The sequence below is a fragment of the Aquila chrysaetos genome, chromosome 8 (genome assembly GCF_900496995.4).
Source record: "Aquila chrysaetos chrysaetos chromosome 8, bAquChr1.4, whole genome shotgun sequence".
Taxonomy (NCBI): domain Eukaryota; kingdom Metazoa; phylum Chordata; class Aves; order Accipitriformes; family Accipitridae; genus Aquila; species Aquila chrysaetos.
The window spans coordinates 19,143,375-19,167,127 of NC_044011.1; the positions used below are offsets into that span (position 1 = coordinate 19,143,375).

Genomic DNA, 23,753 nt, shown 5'->3' on the forward strand with positions numbered 1-23,753 from the left:
AGCGTCGGTGTGCTCCGAGTGCCGGAGTGCTCACCAGGAGATCCATGGGGAGTTTGAGGACAAGGTGACAGTTGGATTTAGGAACTCGCAGAAACTGAGCTTTGCCTAATGCTGCTGTCAGGAGGAAGGTCTTGTTTCAGTGGCATAGCAACCGCAAGATGAAAAGGGCCAGGAATGAGAGGGAAAGGCGAGATGGTGTCTCGCTCTGTAATGCAGTTTCCTGGTAGGGGAAATGCTTCTCATCCTGTGGTGCTCTAGACAGACTCCCACTGAGCAGCGTGAACGAGGCTCAGAGGACTCGGGATTTATTAGTGCTCTATTGCCCTCATAATGCTTTGATGCCTGTCTCATGTCGGGCTCCGTTTGGTCTCAGTGCAGAGTGCAGGAGCTCTCCCAGAGCCCCAGTAAGGACACACGTGCTGTCCACATGTTGGGCTACAGGCTGAATGCTTGACCTCCTTCTCCTCCCTCACTCCCCGCTTTCCAGGGGAAGGGCGGCTCAGATGGGTGCCCTGGTAGGTCCCTTCCCTGGGGGTCAGGCCAGGTGCGAAGCTCCTCACTGAGCAGTAAATACAAATTCTCCCACCAGGACCATGCTCAAGCCTGGACCCCTCGTTGTAAGTCTGGTGCTCTTCCAGCAGAGCAACCCAGAGGGCAGTTTGCCTGGTACACAGTGTCACAGGAGTCACCCACCACCCATTCTGGGGACAGTCTTGTGGGCCAGACTCACGATGGCTTTTACCCCAGAGTTTCATGTCTGCAGGAGACAAATGACACAATTTAAGGCTGCCCTTTGCCTTGATTTTTAGCTTTGGCTCATTCCTGCATTTTAACTATAAATTTGCTTTTGGTTTAAGCTATCTATCTGACAGTTTCTTGCAATTGATAGATTTATCACAGCAAGTGGAGACAGTCAATTTACATTTTGGTAAGTGTGCTTGGAAATGTTTTTTTGTCCTGCCAGACAGGGAAGTGCAAGATGTGCTGTTCATTCACTCTCATGTAGTGACTGACCAGCTGCAATTCCCTTTTCCTTACTTAGGACTTGAAATCTGTTTTAATCTAAAACTCCACTGCCATAAACTTGTAAGCAGCATTCATTCTACCAACAAAAGTATGGTAAATCCAGTATGATAGAGAATTTATTTCCTTCCCCCCCCCCCCCCCCCCCCGTGTTATAAACCATGCTACTAAAAAAAGTACAGCTATTTTTAAACACTATATGTGTTATCTGATGGTCTTGTAAGTTGATGTTCCTGCCTTTTAAAAATGACAATTTCACTTACATATAGAAATCATTTGGCTATAAAGGCTATAAAGAGAATTGCCTCATTCAACCACTCTGAAATAATTTATTCTTATGACCAAAATCATTGCAAAGACAAGCAATCATTTATAATTTGTTATATAGCTAGTTACACCCTGCTTCATAGACACAACAAGAAGACATCAGTAACATGTCACATTCAATAAATCAGTGCATTCAGGTCTCTGGCACGCAGTTCTGTTACAGCAAATCCATGTGCATGAACTGAGTGAGGACTGGTAGCAGCTAGCTCGATTCCTAATGTGTGGCAAGTGGAATGTAAAACTTGTTAGAGAAAGAAAGAGGTGGATGAAGAACCTTCACCTTGGCAGTCCTGATGACTCAGGAGGATTGGGCAAACTTTTAAAATGGCAATAACTTGATTGTATGTCTGAGCCCCAAGATTTATGGAAAGGGAAAGCTGAGTGCTTGAGAAAAGGTGCCAAACTTTGTGGATGTGAGAGGCCAGCCAAGGAGATTACATGTGGTGAAGCATCAGCCCCATGGCTGTAAGCTGCTGCTACCTCTACATCGAGAATATACATCACATAACTACCTGAATTTAAAAAGCTATTGCTGTGCAGCTAAATGGATCATGATAAAATGGAAAAATGAATAATCCATAGGGGTCGTTTGTGCATTTCGTTACAATATGCGAGCAAGGCCTGGAGAACCACTGCACTAATGCTCCACTGAAAGGACATCCATGCTAGAAAACCAAAAAAATATATAGGGAGGCTATGCACAATACTAGGCTCAGGCTGAGCCCTCCATCTGGGGAGCAAAAGAAGGAGGGCTCTGTTCAGCCTGAGTAAAGCTTATGCTCCTCATACTCCTTCAACAGTATGGCTTAATAAATAAATCACAAATGTATGACAAAACAGTTAAAGCAAACTAGTCCTGTTTTAGCTGATATAAAGAAAACTATTTCTGCGAGACCCTCCTATCTTATATGTGGGTGTTGGTTCAGTGGACCCTATCCATCCCAAACTGGACAAATGAAGTTGTGCAAGACAAACCACCTTTGTTTTCTGAACTGAGGCACTTAGTCATCGGTAATTATTTAGAATGCATAAATGAGCCAAGACACTTCATAAAGCAATATTTTTTTTGTTCCTCAGCTATTGCATCTGCTGCTTTTCCACAACCACCTTAATATTAAAATGCTTCTTTTGGCATTGTGCCAGCCACAGGAGAAACAAGCTGGCTGAAAGTAGCCACATGCCAATCACAATCATAGGGCTGCTCTACACACATTGAAATGTCTGGTTTACAGGAATAAGCCACCGCAACTCCTATCACCAGGCAGCCAAAACCTCGTGATTTGTATGCGCCAAGACAATTCAAGGTTTGTGCGCATAGAAGCCCTGTTAGGCAGAGATTGAGATCTAAGGAGGAAGGACTCTGCCAAAGGGAGAATTTTTTTCCTGTGGTATGAAAAAATAACAAAAATTGAGCCATTTCATTAAATACCTAAATGTGGAACTGGGTTGATACATTTACTTGCAAATATCCTGGAAAACTATCTGTTAGTTTCTGTATCCTGGACTTTGGGACAATTGCAGCTAGTGTTTTGCTTTTGTGATTGATTGTCAAAGCAGCAGTTTAGAAAAAAACGAAGAGAAGAAACACATGGCCTGTTTTTCAGACCTGGCTGGGATGTGGGTATGTGCATCAGGATATTCCTGCCTCCACATGTGCTACCAATATGCATTGTTACTTACATCCTTCCCAACTTACTGCCTGCTGAATACCTGCTGAAATGGCTGCTTAAACAGGGAGCACCGCAGCAGCCTCTGCGCATGCATACCCAAGTGTTTGAGAAGTTAATCCTTGCCATCCCTGGCAAATGTCAACACTTTGAGTCCAACTTCTTCGTGTTAACATTATCCCTGAAGCTTCTTTCTCAAGTTCTTTTTTCAGCCTCACCGAAAGAAAACACTGAAATATCTTTTGCAGCACCTTCAGTAATGGATGGTTTTCTTGTAACTGGGAAGTAAAGGGCCTGTCAATTTTAGCTGGCAGGGTCAAAGGAAGTGCAGGCCACCACGCTCAAGGTAGCAGCACAAAGGTTAAGGAGCGAAACAAATACCTGAAGCTCTGGCACAGATTTGACCCGGTCCGTAAAGGCACCAGTCAGAAGCCCTGGTTTCTAGTGTAAATAGCCCCCACAGGCCTACACTGGATGTTAATCTGAGTAAAATAATAATGAAAGAGGAAAATGGAACCAGAAAGGTTCTCAGGAGGGTGTCTAATTTTCCCCTCCGCTTTAAGGCAAACTTACCTGTGTCAAAATCAGCCCTGAGATACATATGACTAGTCCCGAGGTTTGCAACCCACCTCTAAAAGGGGCCAGGGCTCAGAGGTGGTGGTGGCAACGGTGCCTCCAACTGCTCCTCCAGCACGTGTTGCCTGCACACAGCAGGTTACTGCTGCTGACCGGCTGCACCACGGCACCCCGCCAGCGCCAGGCTGCTCAAGAGCTGGGACCTGGTGCTCTTGGGGCCATCTCTGCTTTACATCTACAGCACAGGCTTCGGTAAGTGAAGGGGTGGGGGCTGTTGCTGCAGTGGGGGGAGGCCGGCGCCCAGGGTGATTAATGGTAGTGTGGAAGCGTGGTGGGTGTGGGGTCCTTGTTTGGGAGGCTGAAGCTGTTGGGAAGGTGGATGAGGCAGTTGTTATGGGCAAAGGGTTTACAGCTGAGACATTAGGGGGGAGAAGAAGATAAGCCGTGGAGATAGGGTACTGATATGAATTTATTGTGGGAGCACCTTCCTTCTCATGCAGTGTACTGTGTTAGTAAAAATAGTTACATGAAATTAAAGAGGATCACAGGGCAGGAGGTTGTCTCTGTGTGTCATCTGATACTGCTGTCGGTGTTGGTGTCACCCACATGAGTGGGTTTAGGAAGCCCAGGTTCAGCCTGTTCTTAGACACCTCCAGTGATAGGGGGCCTCCTCTGTCCTGAAAGTCTTCCAGTGCTTTACTAGGACATATCCTTCACCTTTGCCTTGTTCAGGAGGCAATTTATACACTATCCTTACACCAGTCTCCAACTGATGTCCAGTCCGATTGCAGTGAGAGGATCTCTTTGCTTGAATGTAGGAAGCATCATATACAGCATCTGGTAGGCTAAAATATGGTCAGAAGATCACTTCTTTGCTGAACCAGAGCATGCATCAGTTTGGGTGAAAACAACAGGCAAATTGAAAAAGACCCATCTTTGGGAGGCATTAAAAATCAATGTGAATAAAAGAGCGGGTTGCGTTAAAGTCAGCTGGCTGTTACCCAGCAACAGTATCTGACAGTCACACGCTCGTGGACAGGCTGCTTCTGCCTATGCTGGTCTTTTTTGGGTTGATCTTTTCTGCAATGAAATGTGCATTTGGCTTTTCTCTCAGTTCTGCCCAGCCACCTCAGAAGTACCACGACAGACTCGTTTCACTATGACTCTAGCTGAAGCTGGTACAAAGATCTGGAGGTGTGCAGTGTGAGGCTTGAACAGGCTCACCTTTTCTTTGAAAACCCAGTGAAGTACCTCCACAGTGTAATCCTTAGAGTCACCTACTAGGAACTGGCAGGCTTGACCCCAGCTTCTCTTCCATCTAATGTAGCTAAAATAAATGTAAGTTCCTCATCTCCAGTGAGATCTGCCACCTAACCAGACCAGGGGGATGGAGGCTGGTTTGGATGACCATTTTAAGGCCCAGTCTGCCTAAATACATTCTGCTAACCTGCAAGAGGTATTAGCCTGACTGCTTCAAATCTTACTGCACAGGTACCACCATCTCTAGGCTACACCAAAGAAACGGCGAAGAAGCCATCCATGGGTCGTGGTCCAGCTAGGCTGCTGGAGCTGCAGCCCCTTGAACTGCCCTCCCTGCAGAGCTCAGCCTGGGCCCATCTCACACCCAGTTGTTGCAAACACACATAAAACTCCTCTGAGAGCTCTTTGAATTGCACTCTGCATGGGAAACCACAGTATTTCAGCCCCTGTCCTCCAGTGCCCCTGCAAAGCTTTGAAAGTGCTGGTTTCCTATGCTCGCCCTCCTTTCTTGAGCACTCTCACTGTCCTAAACTGTTGATTGCAGCTCCGTGATCTGGGTGGTGTTGTCAGTGTCTGCATAGTGCCCAGCTCACCCTGTACCTTGCGTAATTCTACAAAATGATCACGTCTGAGCAACAAGATGTTTGCAGCCAGACTGAGAGGCATGCTGGCACATCTACTTTCCTGGGAAGTGAGTGTTGGTCGTAGGGAGCACAGAGAAACGGCAGGGAACTCACGCTGGCTCCTGCCTTGTGCAGAGCCGTGCTTGTGCAAGTTCACTGAGAAGCGATGTGCCGGTAATGCAGCTGTGCCATGACTCTGAACTTGTGCAATACCAGTGCCACAAGTGTTTTGGAGAAGGGATGGTGTCATGACGTCTGTCATACTAGTCTTGTGCCCTGCTCTGCACACCAAGTCCTGACTGTTCCTGGGCCTCCCTTCCCACTGCTCCTTCTTCCCACGGCCAGGGCAGCCACGCCTATGGGCTCTCTCCAGAAACAGCAGGTGAGGCTAAAGCAGGTCATGTCCTTCCCTGCCTTCCCCACCCCATCCACCCCAGACCACCCCTCTCCCCTTAGCTTGGTGCTGGAGCAGGTGTGGGGTGAGAGGGGCATGCCAGTGACACTCCTGGGACAAGCACAGATGGGGGGATTCAAACTGTTTCAGAATATTTTCCCTGAAGATCTTGCCAGAATTGCAGATGAGACATTTTAATTTCAACACGGTGCTGTTTTCCAGTAGAGCAGCTTTCTGGTCAGTCCTGCCCCATGACGGAGCAGCCTTGGGTGCAGCTACACAGCTGAGGGTGTAGCTGAGCGGTTCTGCACCTTGCTCGAGCTGACCTGGTAATACGTGCCATGGAGAAAGATTATGTGGAGCAGAGGATCCAGCTGACAGCAGATCTGTCCCTGTGCTCTTGTGGGAAAAGGTGGTAGGGAGGTATGGGCCTGCGTGCCACAATCAGCAGAGGGCTGCTGTTTTTTTTCCCCTCCCTGGATAATTATGCATACAGTGAATTTCTGAGTCACAGGATGGCAACCCAGCAGATCAAATCATTTGCCCAGTACTGGAATAAGCTGGTGTGCAAGCCTGAAGTGGTGAGCTGGCTCTGTTTGCTCAGCTGACAGCAGCGTAGCAGTTGCTAATTCCATTGCATCTCCTCAGAGCAAAAAAGGAGAAAATGTAGCAACCAGCAAGAGAAAATACAGAGAGACTCTGTATTGCTCTTTCCACTAAATATGCCCAAATGCAGGCAGACAGCTCTCTCCCCTCACTTTCCCGAGCGCAGAGTGTTTGCTTTATCCGGTGATGTAACAGATTGCTAAATAATAGACAAACCTGATATGAACTCTCCTACTTATCTCTGCGCCTGTGCTTACATGTGGAAGAATCTTGTTGCATTTTTCACTTAACAGCTTTACAACTAGCAATATGCCACTGCCCTCTGCTGGAAAAGCACGAGCAGTCGTGCCGGGCGAGTGGGAAAGAAAACCAGAGTGGAATTTTGTAACTTTGTAATGTTAGTTGCATTTACTGCACTTGGCACTGGAGCGCTGTGAAATGCAGCATGACAGGGACAGCAGGAGCCCTCCTCCCGGCAGGCAGAGCAGGTTGCACTCCTTTACCGCAGCCCTCTTCTTCCCTTGCTTTAGTGGGCTCCCAGGGTGGGAAAAACCTGGCAGTGGAAGGAAACACCAGGCCAGAGTTATCAGCATTCACTCTTTCTCGTACAGTTCACATATGGAATACAGTCGGATTTTTGAGAACTCTTTTCTATCTAAAGCTATGTTTTTTGAGAACTCTTACTAGAATAGTCTGGATAGAAAGTGCCCAGTTTAGGCTATCTAGTACATGCTAAAGATTCAAGCTGGCATTTATTTTGTAGGGTAGGTCATTCAACACATCTCGAGGAAAACCATGTCATTCAAAGTGCTGTCAGGCAGCTGTGGTTATACAATCCATATGGACATCACCACAATCATCACTCCTCATGAGTACTAAATCCGGGCTTAATCTAAGACCAATAGCAGCACTGGCTTTGAGCGAGCAGACATATCTGAGGAAGGGCTATCTTTCCAGAAAAGGTTTCTGTGAGATTTATTTAGCTATTTCTGGTGTGGTGTTTGAACTTTATCAGACTGATTTCTCATCATGAGGGGCATTAGGTTCTTGTTGAACTATAGAGATATTATTGCTAGGTTAGTCTCCAAGCATGGAAATACTGGAGTTGCTGCCTTGAAGAACCAGGGCTTAAAGCTGGAGGGTCAAAAATATTAGTTTTAATTGACAGGTGCACAAATAGCCATGGTGATGTGTCTTACTTACTCCAATGGCCTGCCTCCATCACTGGTCAGGGTGACATATCCTGGGGAAGGGGCAAGAAATCATGTGGAAAATGTAAGAAGATGCAGAGCAGGCCTTGACAACTACCTTTTCCCTTTCCCTTTTGCTTTCCCCTTCTTTCCCTTTCAGTTTCTCTTTCTTCTTTCTTTTTCCCTTTCCCTTTCCCTAGCACTGCAGCAAATTATTGTCCTGAGGATGGGAGTGCCATGATGGGGCCAGGAGATCTGAAAATTAAATGGCGTGAGTAACCAAAGACCAGCTAAGTAGAGGGTGAAGGGGAAAGCCTCCTTAGTGTAGCAGCAGCTGGAGCACTGAGCGTGAAACGGCTGCTCCAGAGACTGGTTTGCATGATTGGTTTCCCTGACATTAAATTCTAAACCCTTTGCCTAATTTGCTGACCCATATATGGTTTTCTGTCTTTATATATAGTGAATGCATAACAACTTTTTATAATGGCTCCATGAATGACACACTGCTGCCCTGTAACTCGTTAGCTGTCCCTGTGGTTACATAGACGTGTCTGATTATAGATCAGCCTTTCAAAAGTAATAAAATGAAGTGGCATTTTATGTAACTCAATGGGTTACAGTAGGAAGCTGTTAACAGTAGAGGATTAAAATAAAATTGTTCTTGATATTTAAAAAGTGATGAAACGAAGAGAAAAATAAATCCACCCCCAAACGCTGCAAATCACTCCTTCCAAGTTTGGCATCTGCCAAGATCCTACTTGGAAAAAAAAAATGTGCTCCTTCCCTCAGAGGGTCCTCCCACACTGTTCAAGGCATAAAGCTCAAGGGTAGTATTCACTGTCCACATGGACAGACCATCCGCAGGCACACATAGCATCCTCATTAATAAATGCCACTTATCACACGGGGCTTTTTTGATTGCTTTCTAAAAAACATTACTGTTAAATCTTCACATTCTGTGCATTTTCTGTGATGAGACTTAAATACAGGGGAGCAGATCTGACATGTTTCAGTAGGTTTCCATGTTCTTTAAAGGCAAACATTTAAAGGTAGGCCATTATTGTGTTACATTTAATGTTTATACATTGGGGTGTATTAATCAAGTGATTGTCTGACTAACATATTTCAACAGTGGTCAGTCAAAGTATGATTACAAGTTGAATCAAGTTACTGATAATGAGGGATGACATTCAGCTGAAAAGAAACATACGAATAGAAATAACTCGTGAGTTTTAGATTATTCATTTGTATTATTTCTAGAAGATCATCCCAGCATATTGTCCATTGCCTTGATTTTCCTTTCATTTCTATGACATGACTGCTACCATAAATAAACGAACTTGCATAACTTTCAGATCATTCACTGGATGTGGCATTGAGTAAATCACAAAAGGGAAAAACATATTCTGCAAACTGTGTTACTCTGATGAGAGGGAGTTAGTCTTGCACATTTATTTCCAACATTTTGGCTAGGCATGTACCTGTCTCACATACTTAATAAACACAAGATTATTTTCCAGAATTCCACTGAGTGATTTTTCCCATTAAACACTAAAAAAGAAAAAAAAAAACAAAAAAACCCCAACGATTCACTATTAAAAGACTTTAATTATTTGGAACACTAACATCGAGAATGTTTACTTGAAAATGTTTCTTTCCACTTTAGTCCATCTTTAAACCTGTTATACTATATTCCACTGACTAGTATTACAAATTACACTGACGTGTTTCCTTATACTTGTAAAAGATAGAACTACAGTAAATTGTTTCACAAGGCATTTGGAAAAAACATATATAAGAAATTATTTTTTCCCTCTTCTATGATGAAACAGAAGCTTAATTTTAAAGTAACAAGAACAGACATTGTAGAGCTAAATAGATTTGACATATTTAACCTCACAAATAAATAAATATATACAAGGGAGGTTACAGCATGTCAACTACAAAATAGAAGCTTTACATTGTAGAATTGAGAGCATTCAAGAGCATCTAACTGACACAGACAGTTTAAGATTACTACATGGTAGTAAAAAAAGAGAAAAAAATCTTAATTCAGCAAAAATATAGGTAGCTGTACTTTAAACTGATAGGATACAGCTCAGCTTCAGTCAGGATACTGTGTTTGCTTTTTATTTATATTTTACTAACCTATTTTGTTTTATTGATTCCTCATTTTTTCAGGAATGTTTGTTTTTCCTTCTCTTCACTTCTGAACACCTTAGTCAGGTAGAAATCTCACAGTAAGCTGCTGTGTGAACACTATTATCTACAGTAGTTAAGCAAGTGGGATGATAAAATCTAAGTTCAGCAAATGCTTGTACATAATCTCTCCCTAAATGATTTCCCTTATTAAAGATACCTGACAACACTCATTCCTGTTCATAATTACATTTTAAGTGAACTGGGTTGACTTTCATTCATACCACCATGTAAGTATTTGCAGTTATGAGACTGAGGTTTCATTAAGGTCCGTGTAGCAACAGCAGTGTTTCTGGACGGAATACCGTCAGGACATCCTCCTCCCACCAGGTGTTTGCAGCCAGGGAAAATACGCCATTTGTGCGGTCACAGCATTAAATGACCTCTGCACACAAAAGTGTGTGCAGAGTGCAAAGAAAGGCACAAATCCACATCCCTAATCACTGAACATCCACCTGCTTGGCAACTGAAAAATCTCAGCATAACTTTCTGGTCACCTTCTGAATACAATTAATTAAATATTTGGCTAAAAATATTTTGGTTAAAAAAAAAAAAAAGCTTTTTTAAAATGAAAATTTCCATTAGGAGACATTCTCCTCTGAAAACAGTATTTGAAAATACCTTTGATATTTTGGCCCATGCCTTCAGTGACATGTGCAGTTACAATTGTTATAAAACCTGTCATTGGGCAAAACATGCATCATGAAGAGATGCGCTTTTGGCAGTCATGGCCACATGCTCATGTGTCACACATTTATAGAGATTAAAACAAGTAAGTATTTTATGCTCTTGTCTGTTCTCTGCACACACACAGCTCTGTGTCGTTATGCACATAGTATAGCAATGCAAAAAGCCTTAATGTTGCCTGAACACTGTTTAAATTCTGTGCCTCCAACAGCCTCAATCAAGTCAACCAAGAGCGGGGCAGGAGAGGGATACTGATACTGATAACGTTATGTGCCCAGAAAGATGTTATTTATTTATTACTGGTAAACATATTCCAGGTTATTCTAATGTTGCGATGCCATCTGATGGAGGTGTCTATACATACAGTATTTCTGAAGTACAGAGACTGACAAATGAACCCATGGGTTTACAAAGTATTCATCTTGTATTTAAATACTTAAACTTGAGTTTTAGCACCGTTCATTGTTCTTAGATTGTCTGTGGTACACATTGTGGTTTCCTCTGTCATATTTACTGTGTGCGTTATTATAAAAATATGTGTGGAGAGAGATCTAGGTATATATTTATAAGTCTACATATAGTTGAATGTCTTCTATTTTGTTTAGTGAAAAAGAACAGTAAACATAGAATTGCGATGGGAGATGCTGCATTTCATACATACCAATCAATAAATGTTGAAACGTGACTTTGTGTAAACTTTGGGTTTACCTGTGTACTTGTTCTGCACAGACGCAAATGATAGGTACAACTGTCTGTTTCCATACGTATCAATGGATTTAAAATTTGCAAGCATTACTAGCAACCTGCACGCCCTTCTCAGCCAGCACATCTATGTAATAAGTGTGTTTCTATGTACATGGATACAAAATAGCCTGAGTTTACAGCACATACTGTTCTGGTAAGCAAGATTTGCATGATTTAGTAAAAAATGGTTTAAAATAACCCTTTAATGTGGGTGTTAGGGTTTTATTCACTTACTAAAAAAGAACAGACAGCACTAGACAGTCAAGAAGCAAGAATCTAACAAGTGTCATAGGGAAAATCCATATTTTTCAAAAGAAAAAGACCATAAGTAGACTGTTCAATAAGACCTTGCCTGTACTGCATGACATGTCTGCTGTTTTCTCAAGGAGTCAAGGCTTGCTTCTGTTTGAACTATATAATTTAGAGTTAGGCTTGTGGTTCTTCAGTCTTAAAAAATATTTACACAGGATTACAATTAGCTGTCCAAGCATCATGTTGGCTGGCACACATTTAGAAACAGCTCAATACCATGGTGGAAAATTGTCTTTTTCCACAACAGTAAAAAGGTAGAGACATTGGTCCTTGAGTGGAAGCTGTTAACAGGAGAACATTATAAACGGGGAAAAAAAAAAAACCTAAACAAGTCACATTCTACGACATCCAGTACTCTCAATTCCAGGCAGCCTTTTTGTCTTCCTTTGGTTTAAAAAATTCAGAAGCCAGTTAGAACTTTGTGCTGTGACTAAATGAGTCAGACATGATGATGTTTTTATAGAAGTTATCGGAGTGAGGATTGCAGTATCCCTTGACCTTGTCAATAACCTGGTGGACAGGGATGATTGATGTCTGTTCTCCATCCTCTTGGGCAAATTTTGAAGATGGCTTGTCAAGAAAAACATTCTCTAGGAAGAGGAAAAAGCAACAAGTCGTTAGGGCTTCTTAAGCAAACTCATAGTTTAAGCGGTGTGTCACTCCCATATAGATATGCCTTCAATTGCCACTACTGCTGAATGAAATTACTGCCCTAAAAGCCAGCAAACAACTTTTTGGCTTGGCGCTGCTGCTTCTCAATTCTTTTGAGATGCCTAGTTTTGTGGGCAGACCTCTCAGATCTCTCTTGAAATTATCCCCCTATTCTTTTGCCTAAAGTGTAACTGAACCCTATGACCTTTTAACATACTAATTTACTGTTGATGCTTTGAATCTTACAAACTAAAAAGATTTTGATAACACTGGAATAGGGGTGACCTTCATAACATCTGGTAAATAACAACTCCACATAATAAATGGATTTAATTATTTCAACGTTGGAGGTTTTAAGCTGTGCACAGAAATAATTACTCTGCACAGAATGTAGCAGATGACTTGCACCATAAAACACTTTGTGCTTGCCTAACATCACTTTGTTTTTTCCATAATGTGGAGGGTACGGACTGAACAACTGTGGGGAGGAAAAGATGCAGAAAAGTGGCATCCCTTCAGAGTTCATGTGCTATAAGCCAAGGGTGGAGCTGAATAGAAAAAGGAGCCAGGCAATTCCCAGCCGGGCTGGGAAAGTCTCCTTCAGCTAACAGTATTGCTGTTCGGAGAACTGTCAGCAGGTAGAGCTCATGTAGCGAGCAATGAGAAGGAGAGAGCCTGTATCTCATTTTCTCAAGTATAGTCCTAATGAGCTTTCTTATCTCTTCCACTGTAGTGAATAAATCTGGAATTAATTCTTTTAACCCAGTCAAGGTTTGGACCACTGCATGCCGACAGTAAGATGGAGTATCCTGTGGAGCAATGTTTTCTACAAGTGACATTTTTGATGGCTGTTTACAAGACCTTGGTGAAATCACCTTCAAAAATTCCTTGGTAAAGGATCATTTAAGAATTTAGCATATTAATTTAACTATGATTTCATACAAAACTTTTTTCTTATAGAAATAAATTAACCAAAACCAAACAGAAAAGTAACCCGCGCCTGCAGAAGTCATGATATCAAGCCATAACAGAGTATAAAATATTGCAAGGGAGAAATGGATTGCAGAGTGAGAAATCAAAACAGTTTCACTCATGAAAAAAGAAACAGGCATGTTCAGGCATATCAGGATGATTTTTTCAAAGCACGCAAGAACATCCATGAATTGCAGCAAATAACTCCATGTCCAATAGCAAACTGTTGAGTACTATGTGCCTTTCAAATGTATGCATTTACTAGCCAATAGTACTACATTTTGAAGTTTTTCTATGTATTGAACATCTTATTACAAAGATGAAAATTTAATTCTCAGTCTTTAGGGAAAGTTTTTGAAATTCCTTGCAGATATGTATACTTTTTTTCACAAGTCATCATTACATTGTTAAATACCAGCTATTTCCTCATGAAATTTGCATGCACAGTAATTATGTACTGCTGTTGAAACTAGTGGGCCCCTCTATTTTTTAGCTCAGTGGGCTTCACACCTAATTACAGGGTTAAAATCCTGTATCACTGAAGTAAATGGGAGTTGCACCACCAAATTCTCTGCAGAAATAATCTTAACTTCTAATTCATAGAGGTGTTATATATGGGATTTAAGTACTATGTACAACACGTTTGTTTCAGACTTGTAAATAGCAGGGCCACAAGATGTCAAAGTGATTACTTTTGTCTACCCAGTAGGGTCCACCCAATGTTGGTGTCCCAGTTGGTGCATTCTGCAGTCAACCAGCAGTTCCTAGCGTGTCTTTCAGGCATATATAGTTTGTCATTCAGAGTTATTTTGGGTGTGACTGGATATGAAAAAACAATAGCTAGAAGACTAATTCCATAGTGGCCATAGACCAAATAGAAATACAGTATCTTAAAATTCTTGTAACAACTTTTAAAAATACTAAAAATAATTCTAGGACTCAATCAGATTGTTTTTGCTTTTTAATGTATGCTTTGTGTGTGGGTGTTTCAAATTAATGTCCTTTCCCCAGACTACTGTACACAGGCTAACGTCAGGACATGGTTTGTTTTTTAAAATGGTATCTTCCAAATGCTTCATGCCCCATGCAGAGTGCAGACACCCAGAGTTTGAAGCACACTTATCCTTTGGTTCAGCACCAATGACGCAAGATGTAATAGTGAGAAACAAGCAGCGTTTCTGATTAGCAAAGTCCTTTGTGTCAATGAGGACATCATGCAAGTGGCATCCCTCCACCCTGTTCAAACCATGCATTCAGCAAAAGCAATTCTCACTTTACCTGTAATGCTCCACCACTGATGAGGAAAGGGCCTTAGAAGACATTATCTATACCACAAACACATGAATGCTTGTGTCAATTCCAGGGAGCACGTTATAACCATATTAACAAGAGTTGCCAAGACATGTTGCTATTACATTATTTGCTTGCAATTTAGCTAAGACATCAAACCGAGAAGTTTAGCTGCATTAAAAATCAGAATCTTAATGTTATTTTCTATTATTTTAACATGTGAGAAGATGTGGCAGTATTCAAAAACCTAATATTAGCTAAAATTCCTTTGGAGTGTCACAATAAACGTGTATTTTCAGAGGTCAAAGCAAAATGTATAAAAATTTTAAAAATATGGAGAAAAATGTGGTATTCCCTTAATGTCCAATAAACCATCACATTACAAGTTATGATTACATTACCCACTGCAATCCCTTTTAGGAAATAATTTATGCATGGGATTAAGCTCACTACTTTTGAAGAAAGTACATGAGCATGTTCCTAACTGCAAGTTTCTTTTAACTTATATCTTCTTATCTGGAACTTATTGTTTTGCTTCAAGAACGAGATGCAAAAACTCCAGCACTAAGTCTCTTTAATTGTCAGACTGACAAAAAGCCCTGAGTACAACAAAACATTTAAGCATATTTTTAGCATTAATCCCAATACCAAGGGGGTAGAGGTTGATCTGCCATGAGTACAAATGGGAATTCTCTGTCTGCAGAATGGAGAATACTCTGCTGCAGAAAGGGCACAATTCTCTCCTCCTCTACTATTAAATTAATAGTAGCACTGTGACCGGTGGATATTATAGACGCTGTTCGTGGAAGACTGCTGACTAAAGTGTCCCTTCATAAGAGAGTGAGCTGAAGACAGCTTGCGCAGGGCAGCTGGGTGCCTGGCACATCAAACCTGAGATGGCAGCAGGGACAGGCACCCTGGTGAGGCAGGTGCCAGCTGTGTGCTCCCAGCGTCACTGTGAACGGCAGTCCTGAGAGCAAGCTCAGCTACACCGGGGAATTTCTAAGATACCACTCATTTTTACTGTATTCGAAGCAAATGTACTTCATGTACATTCTCAATAACCAAAAAAGATTTACACTCTTAAAATACCTGATGCACAACCCCTCATGCTAATGGATGCACTGAATATTGGTTAGTGAGAAAGTAACAATGTAATTCTTAAAAAAGGGGATTTCTAGACAAAAACTGTGTGCCTAACTGAACCAGTTAATGGTCATCAATAAAAATAGGAAGATATTTCCTGGGAACTATGCCACATATCAAGAAAGAAGACTGTACCATCATAAATGAGACCCTGGGGCTTCTGAAAATAATTTATTCTTAAGAAACAATGGAACTTTCCTTCCGCTAAAATAATCTATTTCATATCCAAAACAGTGCTTCTAACAATTATTTTAAAGATAGAAAATATGTCTTTGGGTTAAATATGTTTGCAGGCTTTATTTTCTCTATGGTTTAGAAGAGGATTCTGTGATAATGTTACGTGACTTTATACAGTACAAAAGCATGAGTTCACAAAAACCAGTAACAAAAAAATCTGAGCTATTTAAGTGATTTTCTGAAATATTATATCAGACCTAAGCAACAGACTTGCAAATCATTCCATCTCCACTCTTTTTGTGCTCCTTTAAAGTGTTCTTAAAATGAGCACATTTTTATGGCATGAGTGGAATACAGATGATGCCTTTTATTACATACATGACTGACATCTAAATAAAAAAGCAGTAGATACGGCATGCTATTTGTAGAAGGGAAAGACAATGCATACTCTGGGAACACAGCATCCATTTCCAAGTAGCCTCCATTTGTGACTTTACCCATAAATGTGTTAAATGGAAGCAATTTGACCTAGTGAATCAGCTGTGGACCTGGATTCAGAAGACTTGATTCCTATTTGCAGCTGTGCTGCTAGCTTTTGTGTTACCTTGAGTGATGAATGTCATCTCTGTGTGCTTTGGCTACCCTATGTTTACAATGGGGTAATAAGACTCACCTTCTTACAGCCAAAAAGGTGAAAGTGTTATAGAAAAAGCAAGATTTGCTTTTGTCACGCCTACTTTGTTCAGTATGGGAACATACTGAGATCAGAACTATATATTGGTTGTATTGTATATTAGGTTAAGATTCCTATTAAACAGTAACATATTTTAAGACACTAAAACTATATAAATTGGTGAATTTTTTTCACATTAACCTTTGGGTAGAAATCCCTACTGTACCTTTAACATGAAACTACATATTTACAGAGACACTGTGTTACAGTACAAGAACTCACCTGTATGGCTGTTTCGTTTGCAATATGTATTCGTTGTCGATTTTGATTTGGATGTTAAGTAGGTTGAATTGGAGCCGATGGAACTAGAGGATAAGGATTTCCCAAGATTATCAGAACTCTTCTTTATAATATTGGTTGCTGTTTTGCTCCAATCTAAAAATGATTGAAAAGTTTTACATAAATAATTACCATAGGTACTAAATGCCTAATTTATTCAATTATGAACATTTCAAGTATCAGATGCATTTCTTAGTCTTGCTTATAACAAACAGCCTATCCTTTTCCTGTCAGGTAGCCTCTTTTGTTCTTAAGAAACACAAGAATTATTCCAACTTGATTTACTTTGCTGTTTACCGCAGTAGTTAAAATTGGTGGCTCTAACACTCTAACAGTCATTTGGCTGGATGGCAGAACCATAAGATTTGGCTTTCCAGGATGCAGGAGAGCAGTGAAGACCTGTAGCAGTATAAGGATGCCAAAGTATCATCACCTCAAGAGAGAAATCCAAAGGGGATAGATAGGAAAGGGAGGGATAGGAGCATTTACAGAAGTCTTATCATTTGAGGGCTTGATCTGCTGAGGTAGATACTACATACTAGTGGATTTGCACTTGCTGTTACAGGGTTTAACATATTGGTGCACTATTAATAACAATGAATAATAATGGTTATTCAGTAGTTCACATTTGAAGAGTTTTGTCTGAACCATTAACACCATAGGCTCTTATACTGGAACAACTTCCAAAATTAAATTAAATAACTAATACTGAAAAACTCATCACAAGTGTCCCAATACCAGTAGAATAAATGTATCTAACTACTTTTATATCATATACTTGCAGGTAGGTACAGGTAGTTTCACATGTTAGTCTTGTTGCCATTATTCACTGTACTGCAATGGGATTCACGAAATGGAAGAGAAGTCCAAACCAAAGACACATGGGCCGCTTTAGTCTTGATTTAGATCAAGACAAGGATTTTGTCCTAAATCATTACTATAGCGTATAGATTACTATTTCTCTGACCTAGCTATGGCAGTGTTGGAAGGCTATGGCTTGTTTGTTTCTTTGCTTTATTATAACATGCCCTAAAGTACACTTAATTGGATAGGTATGCAAGTTCACATTTGGCTTATATTTCACTGTTCTGCCTGCAAACTGTGTCAGGTTCATGGAGAATAAAACCAGCGGGTGGTGATGGACTGGTTAATGCTAGGTGTAATGACAGCACATTAACTATACCACTGAGGTACTCAAATCCTTCAGGTTTTTATTTCTATCATACCCACGAGCTGCCCAACAGCAGCATAAAAATCTGGAAATAATTTGATCCATCTGTGTTTTCCAGTTCAGGAGTTACAGCATGAACCCCATGGAAACTGAACATATGAAACAATCTGGATGCCTGACCTGAATGAATACGCTTTTCCTAACTTGTATTAACTCTTTGAAGTCATGAATCAGGTTGTCTTACTACAAAGTGAAAGCATAAATATTTTACAGTGTACAATGAGAATGCATTCTCTAAACAAAACAAAGCAAGAAGAAACAAAAGTTTTGATGGCAAAGCAGTTACTTAAAACCTTGAAACAAACCCTGGATGCCAAGAGAAAAAAAGACACAAGAGTATTTGGAACACTGTTATTATCTGGGATAGACTGGCTTACCTTATTAGGCAATGAGCTTATGCCACCTTACATCAACTGTAGATTTCAACCCTGGTCATTGAGCAAGAACCACATGGGCAAGAATTATATGGTCCACAGTCATTACATCATAAAGCAAACCAAGATCCAATTGCCTAAAAAGGGGAGTCTAATGCCATCTGAGATGGCCAAAGGTGCTGGAGACTATAAACACAGTGTCCCAAGTGTTGCACTTCAAAGTGTCCAAACCAACTGCTCTCCTTTCTCTCTGAGAGTCACAGATAGAGGTGAACTTCAGTTCTGGAACCTAATCAGGCTTCTGCTAAAGGAATGTGCTATGTTTTTGAGTCTCTAATGGTCTCCCTGAATTATATGGTGAAGGACAGAACAGTTTGAAAAGGCAAAGATAAAGGCAAAAGACCTCAGAGTATTTCTATCTGCCTATTGAGAATTGCTCCTACGTCAACTTAACAGTGCACACGATTCAGTCAACATACTGTAATGTAGGAGAAAAGGAATAAGATTGTCTTTTGAATGACAGAGTTTGAATCCTGGATCTTAATTTAATTTTATTTTTTTTTTTCAGGGTCCAAAGGGCCTTCCAAAACCATTCTCATAGCACTACAAAATTTACCAGCTGCCTTCAGTGGAAAACTGAAAGAGAAGACTTGAGAATTTTTATGAAGTGATATCTGAGAAGTCCCTTGGCAATTGTTAGTACTGAAGTGACAGCCTATGATTAATCTATTTTTCCACATCTCTGGCTTACATTGTATTATATTAAAAATAACACAGCGAGCTGTTCACCTGGGCTTTTGTGGACTACTGCAGCATCTAAGGAGGGGAGGTGTGAATTGCTTTTACCTGAATTGTCTGCCAGTCGGAATCTGCCACAACAGAGATGTCTCCTCCATTGTTTCTGCACGTTTTCTTTCATAGCGCAATGGAATACAAATATAAATAAACCTGTGACAAAAGCAAATAAACAGCAAGTGAAGCATGTATTTATAGATAGACAAACAGATTAACTAAAATCTGCTAACAAAAGACTATGAAGTACAAGCAAAGGAAAATAATCTTAAAATTTTCTTACTGTCATCTATGCCTCATTTAAGAGCTATGGAAATTAATTAAAGCTTTCTCATCCTCTAGCTGCTATATAAGTGTCTGGGATATCAGAAGAGAGAGAATAGGACCCCTTTTATTGACACTGTTGATTTAGATCCAGCTCAGTGTGGGTCTTTTTATTATTCTTTTTGGCTTAGAGGAAAATAATTAAAAGGATCTGTCTTTGAACCAAATGAATATTTTGCACCCAACAAGACTGCAAGAGCCAGACTGCAAAGTAAATACAGATACTATTATATTAGCAAGAAGATATTTTATCTCCTTCTGTTCCATATCTACAGAACTGTGGGCTACATTCTTTTAAAACCAGAAGTCTTGTAACTGGCACTAAAGAGTGCCCTTAAAAAACACACTTGGATTTATGTGCATCACATGTATGCACTTGAAATGATTATGAAAATGGTAAGAATATGTTCACAAGTACTAATTAGGTGTCCAGCTACTTACTTCTGAAGAAAATTACCTGCTTTGTGCATGCAATTGCAATAAATGTGTTTTAAGAATGTTTTTGCAGAGCTCATTTTTCTCATGCAATTGTATAATCTTTGTTTTCAAGACAGAAGATAAGCGTCTACCATGTGGTAAAGAAGGTCTTAACTGGGCATATGGTATGATTTCATCATTCTACAGAGATACTTTGGAGCTAAATATAGAAGTTGGAAATCTCATATGCTCCTGGCTCTTCCCAGGCAGGCACTGGCTGTGGAATCTTCCATCGTTCTCTGGCTTGGCCTGTTCTTGTTTTACTCTTATTCTCTGGGAAACAGCCAACCTGAGGCTGAACACCTGACGGCAAAATGTTACTGCCAAATCCCTCATGATTATATCTTAAACATGAATAAATGCTACATAATATGGGCAAACATGGTTAAGTGCCATCCTCTAAACCCGTTCCTTTATGATCATTGAATAGCTCCATATATTAATGCATACTATGTTTCAGCTGGTAGAACAAAATGGCAGGGTATAGCTTGGAAAAAAATGCTCTGGAGCATAAAATTATTGTCTCTCCTCCAAAGTCCTGAGGTCTAATTTTGCATGAACACATATCATTGAACTGGATATGTATTTGCTTATAGCCATCAGGCCACACTAAGACCACTGAGATCAGTTTACTTTAGGTAAAGGTTGTGTCATGAAACACATTTTTTGCAAAATTTTTCAAGACCTTATGGGGAAAAAAAAAGGAAAAGCACAATTTAAGAAAGGCAAACATACCTTAATGCATCCCATATGCAAGCTCTGTTGCATTATGATTACTGTGTTTGTGTTCAGTAAAACATTTCTGTGTGATTTGTTTTAAACACAAAGTAATTCCAATGCAGTCACTAGCAGCTCTTACAGGCTTAGAGATATGCAGTTGTTTGTGTCCCAAAGTACCTCTTAGGACTTCTGCACAGCTACAAACTTACTAGATTGATGCTTAATTAAATTGTGGTTAATGTTTGGAACATTCTGAATGGTTAAAAAAGAAAATGCATATGTCTATAGTAATACAAAACAAATGTACTGCATTAAGTACTTTGCCTTTGTCCTGTCTGGGCTTGGTCTCCAAAATTTTTTTCTCTGTATTTCATTATTCATTAAGTTTACAATGTGCTTTAGTAATACAGCTTTGGTTTTGTTTCCCAGAGCCAAATCAGACCCTAGGCTTGGTTCTAGCTTGGCTCTGACTTGAAAGTATTTGGCTTGCCCAGGCATATATATAAAATGAGCAGCCAAAAAAGAGATGTTCCCAGATTTTTTACTCTGAGTGTCAAAGAAAGAAAAATCATTTCCTATGTAGATGAAATAGCAAAGTACAGTAATACCAGTAGTTGCTGCAATTTACTTTTTCACTGCCAGTGCCCTGAAAACTGTTGATGGAGGCTGCTGGTATAGCTTAAAATACTTGTGCAGTTTTTTCAAAAACTTGAGAGAGAGAATAAGCATATTTACTGAAATCTCAATAATTATGCTCATGCTAATACTGATGAAAGACTTGCCATACTGAACTGCTTTTTGCTGCTAGGAAATATTTCCTGATACAAATCCTAATTTTTTCTTTGCTCCATTCCATCCCCTTACTGCTAGATGTGCACCGCACCAGGTATATGTGATTTTAAACGTCCTCTTCCTCATTTCTTTAGCTTTGCCTAGCTCTTTCTGATGCAGCAATAAGCATTTTCAGGTATGGGATTGTTATCTTCCTGTGCTTGGTATGACATGCCTGAGCATATACTGTGTCATCATTGCTACCACGATCCATGAAGAGCTCATCACTCTTCTTTTTGCATTTACTTCTCAGGTTTTTCAGTTTCATCTTCTGACTTAACTGCCTTCCAAATGTCCATTTTCCATTGAACAGTGCTATTACCCCACAGAGACTTAAGGAGTGGTGGTCCACTTTGTGTGCACTCTGCACATACAAGCTTAATTGATTGCACTGGAAATTCTGGTTACAGAGAACTTGTTCAATTTGATCCTTGGCATGCTTTTCAGAGTTCTAATCTTTTTTCATGTTCTTCCCATACTTTTAACCTCTCTAGGCCCTTCTGAATTTCTAACATGGACACATTGCAGCAAATACTTCATTATGCTGCTAGGGGAGTATCAGAATCTGTCCTTTGGAAAAAAAGTCTTTAGTAAGAACTCCACATCCAAACAACTTTTGCCATTTTGCCTAGCATTTTAGGTTGAAACTGAACCAAACCAAAACCCACAACATTATTCTCTTTCCACGAAAGCTCAATAAATCTTTTAACGCAGTAAATACATCTCAACTGTAACAGATAAAATCCACACAGTGTAACATTAACTGCTTTTTCCATAAAGGGAAGATATTTTGCTGATCCTGGGAAAATTTATTTTTTATTTCAATATTTGTGTGGCACAACACACACTCCTCCAATGACATCCTTGCGTTTGGTTTTTTTTTTGTTTGTTTTTTTTGTTTTTTGTTTTGTTTTTTTCAGGCAAATTTATTTTTTATATCAATATGTCTGTGGTATAACACATGACCTTCTTGTTTTTTTCTTCCTGTTATGTTTTTAGTTTTTCTTTATTAGTGGGCAGGGCAAGCGGAGGTGGTGATTCTTATGTCATTTGGTACATACGCAAATTTCAGCTCTGAGCTGAAATTATTTTAAATGTCAGCTATATAATTCTGTAATTTATAACCATTTGATTACAATTTACAGCATTTTTTCAGAAGGATAAAGTATGTTGGAAAAGTAAAATATTTAAAATGTCAGTAAAGGAAACAAAAATAAGTTGACTATAACAGTCACTGAATTTTCCTTAAAGAACCAAAGAATATCCCATACCTCTGTGCTATCTCTCCACACTGAAACAGGACTGAATTTTGTTTCATGAGCTTCTCATGCCTTAACAAAATAGTTATGAGCTTTACAGATTCTTTAAAGGAATAAATTAAGGAAAGAGGCTTTCTATATTTGTTATAATTAGTGAAAGGAAATGCTGAAGGTCATACAGCATCTATCTCAACAGAGATCACTGCAGACTGTTAGCTAGGAATAGCACTATCTATAATACAGTGAATTTTATGGAAAAGACCTTGAAACATTAACTAATTTGCCTAAGATATTCAACCCATATGTAGTTGGTATCATTATTCCACATAAGGGGAAACCAATGATGGTTTAGTATCAAGGAAAAACCTAGAGAGCTTGGCTCTGAGTTCCCTAGTCAAATCACTGGACATAATATGTCCCAGAACAGCAACAGCTCAAATATTATTTGTTCACAGAACAGAAATTCAGCTTACCTTGCAATGAATTGAAAATTGAGAAGAGGTACAGGAAAGGAAGAGTTAAGGGACCCCAGGCAAAAAAGGCAAAGCCCCATGTCATGCCCAGGAGGAAGGTCAGGCTGACAACACTACGGAGGTTCCTCAGGATCTCTTCCTTCAGGCTCCGATTAGTTCTTTTCCCATTCCTCCCACAGATCTGCACCATCACCACAATAAACATGGCAACATTCATCAGAAACATGATTCCGAAGTAGCCGGCACAAGTCACATAAAAAACGACTTCATTCTTGATCCAGCAGCTGTAAAAAAATGTGAAAGTATGATCATTTTTAGATAAGACAAACTATCCTCCAATTATTTACATGACTACAAGGAAAATCAGTCTATGTCTGATACCACTGATGCAGAGCTATACTTTAAAATGAAACCTT

General features: G+C 40.1%; 1 protein-coding gene across 2 annotated transcripts in view; it reads right to left on the reverse strand.

Moving 5' to 3' along the window:
- Positions 1-9,254: 9,254 nt before the first annotated feature.
- ADGRG6 (adhesion G protein-coupled receptor G6) overlaps positions 9,255-23,753 on the reverse strand; it is a 116,565-nt gene continuing 102,066 nt past the window's right edge. For both annotated transcript variants that reach the window (XM_030022621.1, XM_030022619.1), the window contains 4 exons: positions 23,338-23,621; positions 19,308-19,409; positions 16,800-16,952; positions 9,255-12,198 (listed from right to left, as the gene is read on the reverse strand). In XM_030022621.1, the coding sequence (XP_029878481.1) occupies positions 12,020-12,198; positions 16,800-16,952; positions 19,308-19,409; positions 23,338-23,621 (718 nt within the window). In that variant the 3' untranslated portion in view covers positions 9,255-12,019. The remainder of the gene's footprint in view (positions 12,199-16,799; positions 16,953-19,307; positions 19,410-23,337; positions 23,622-23,753) is intronic.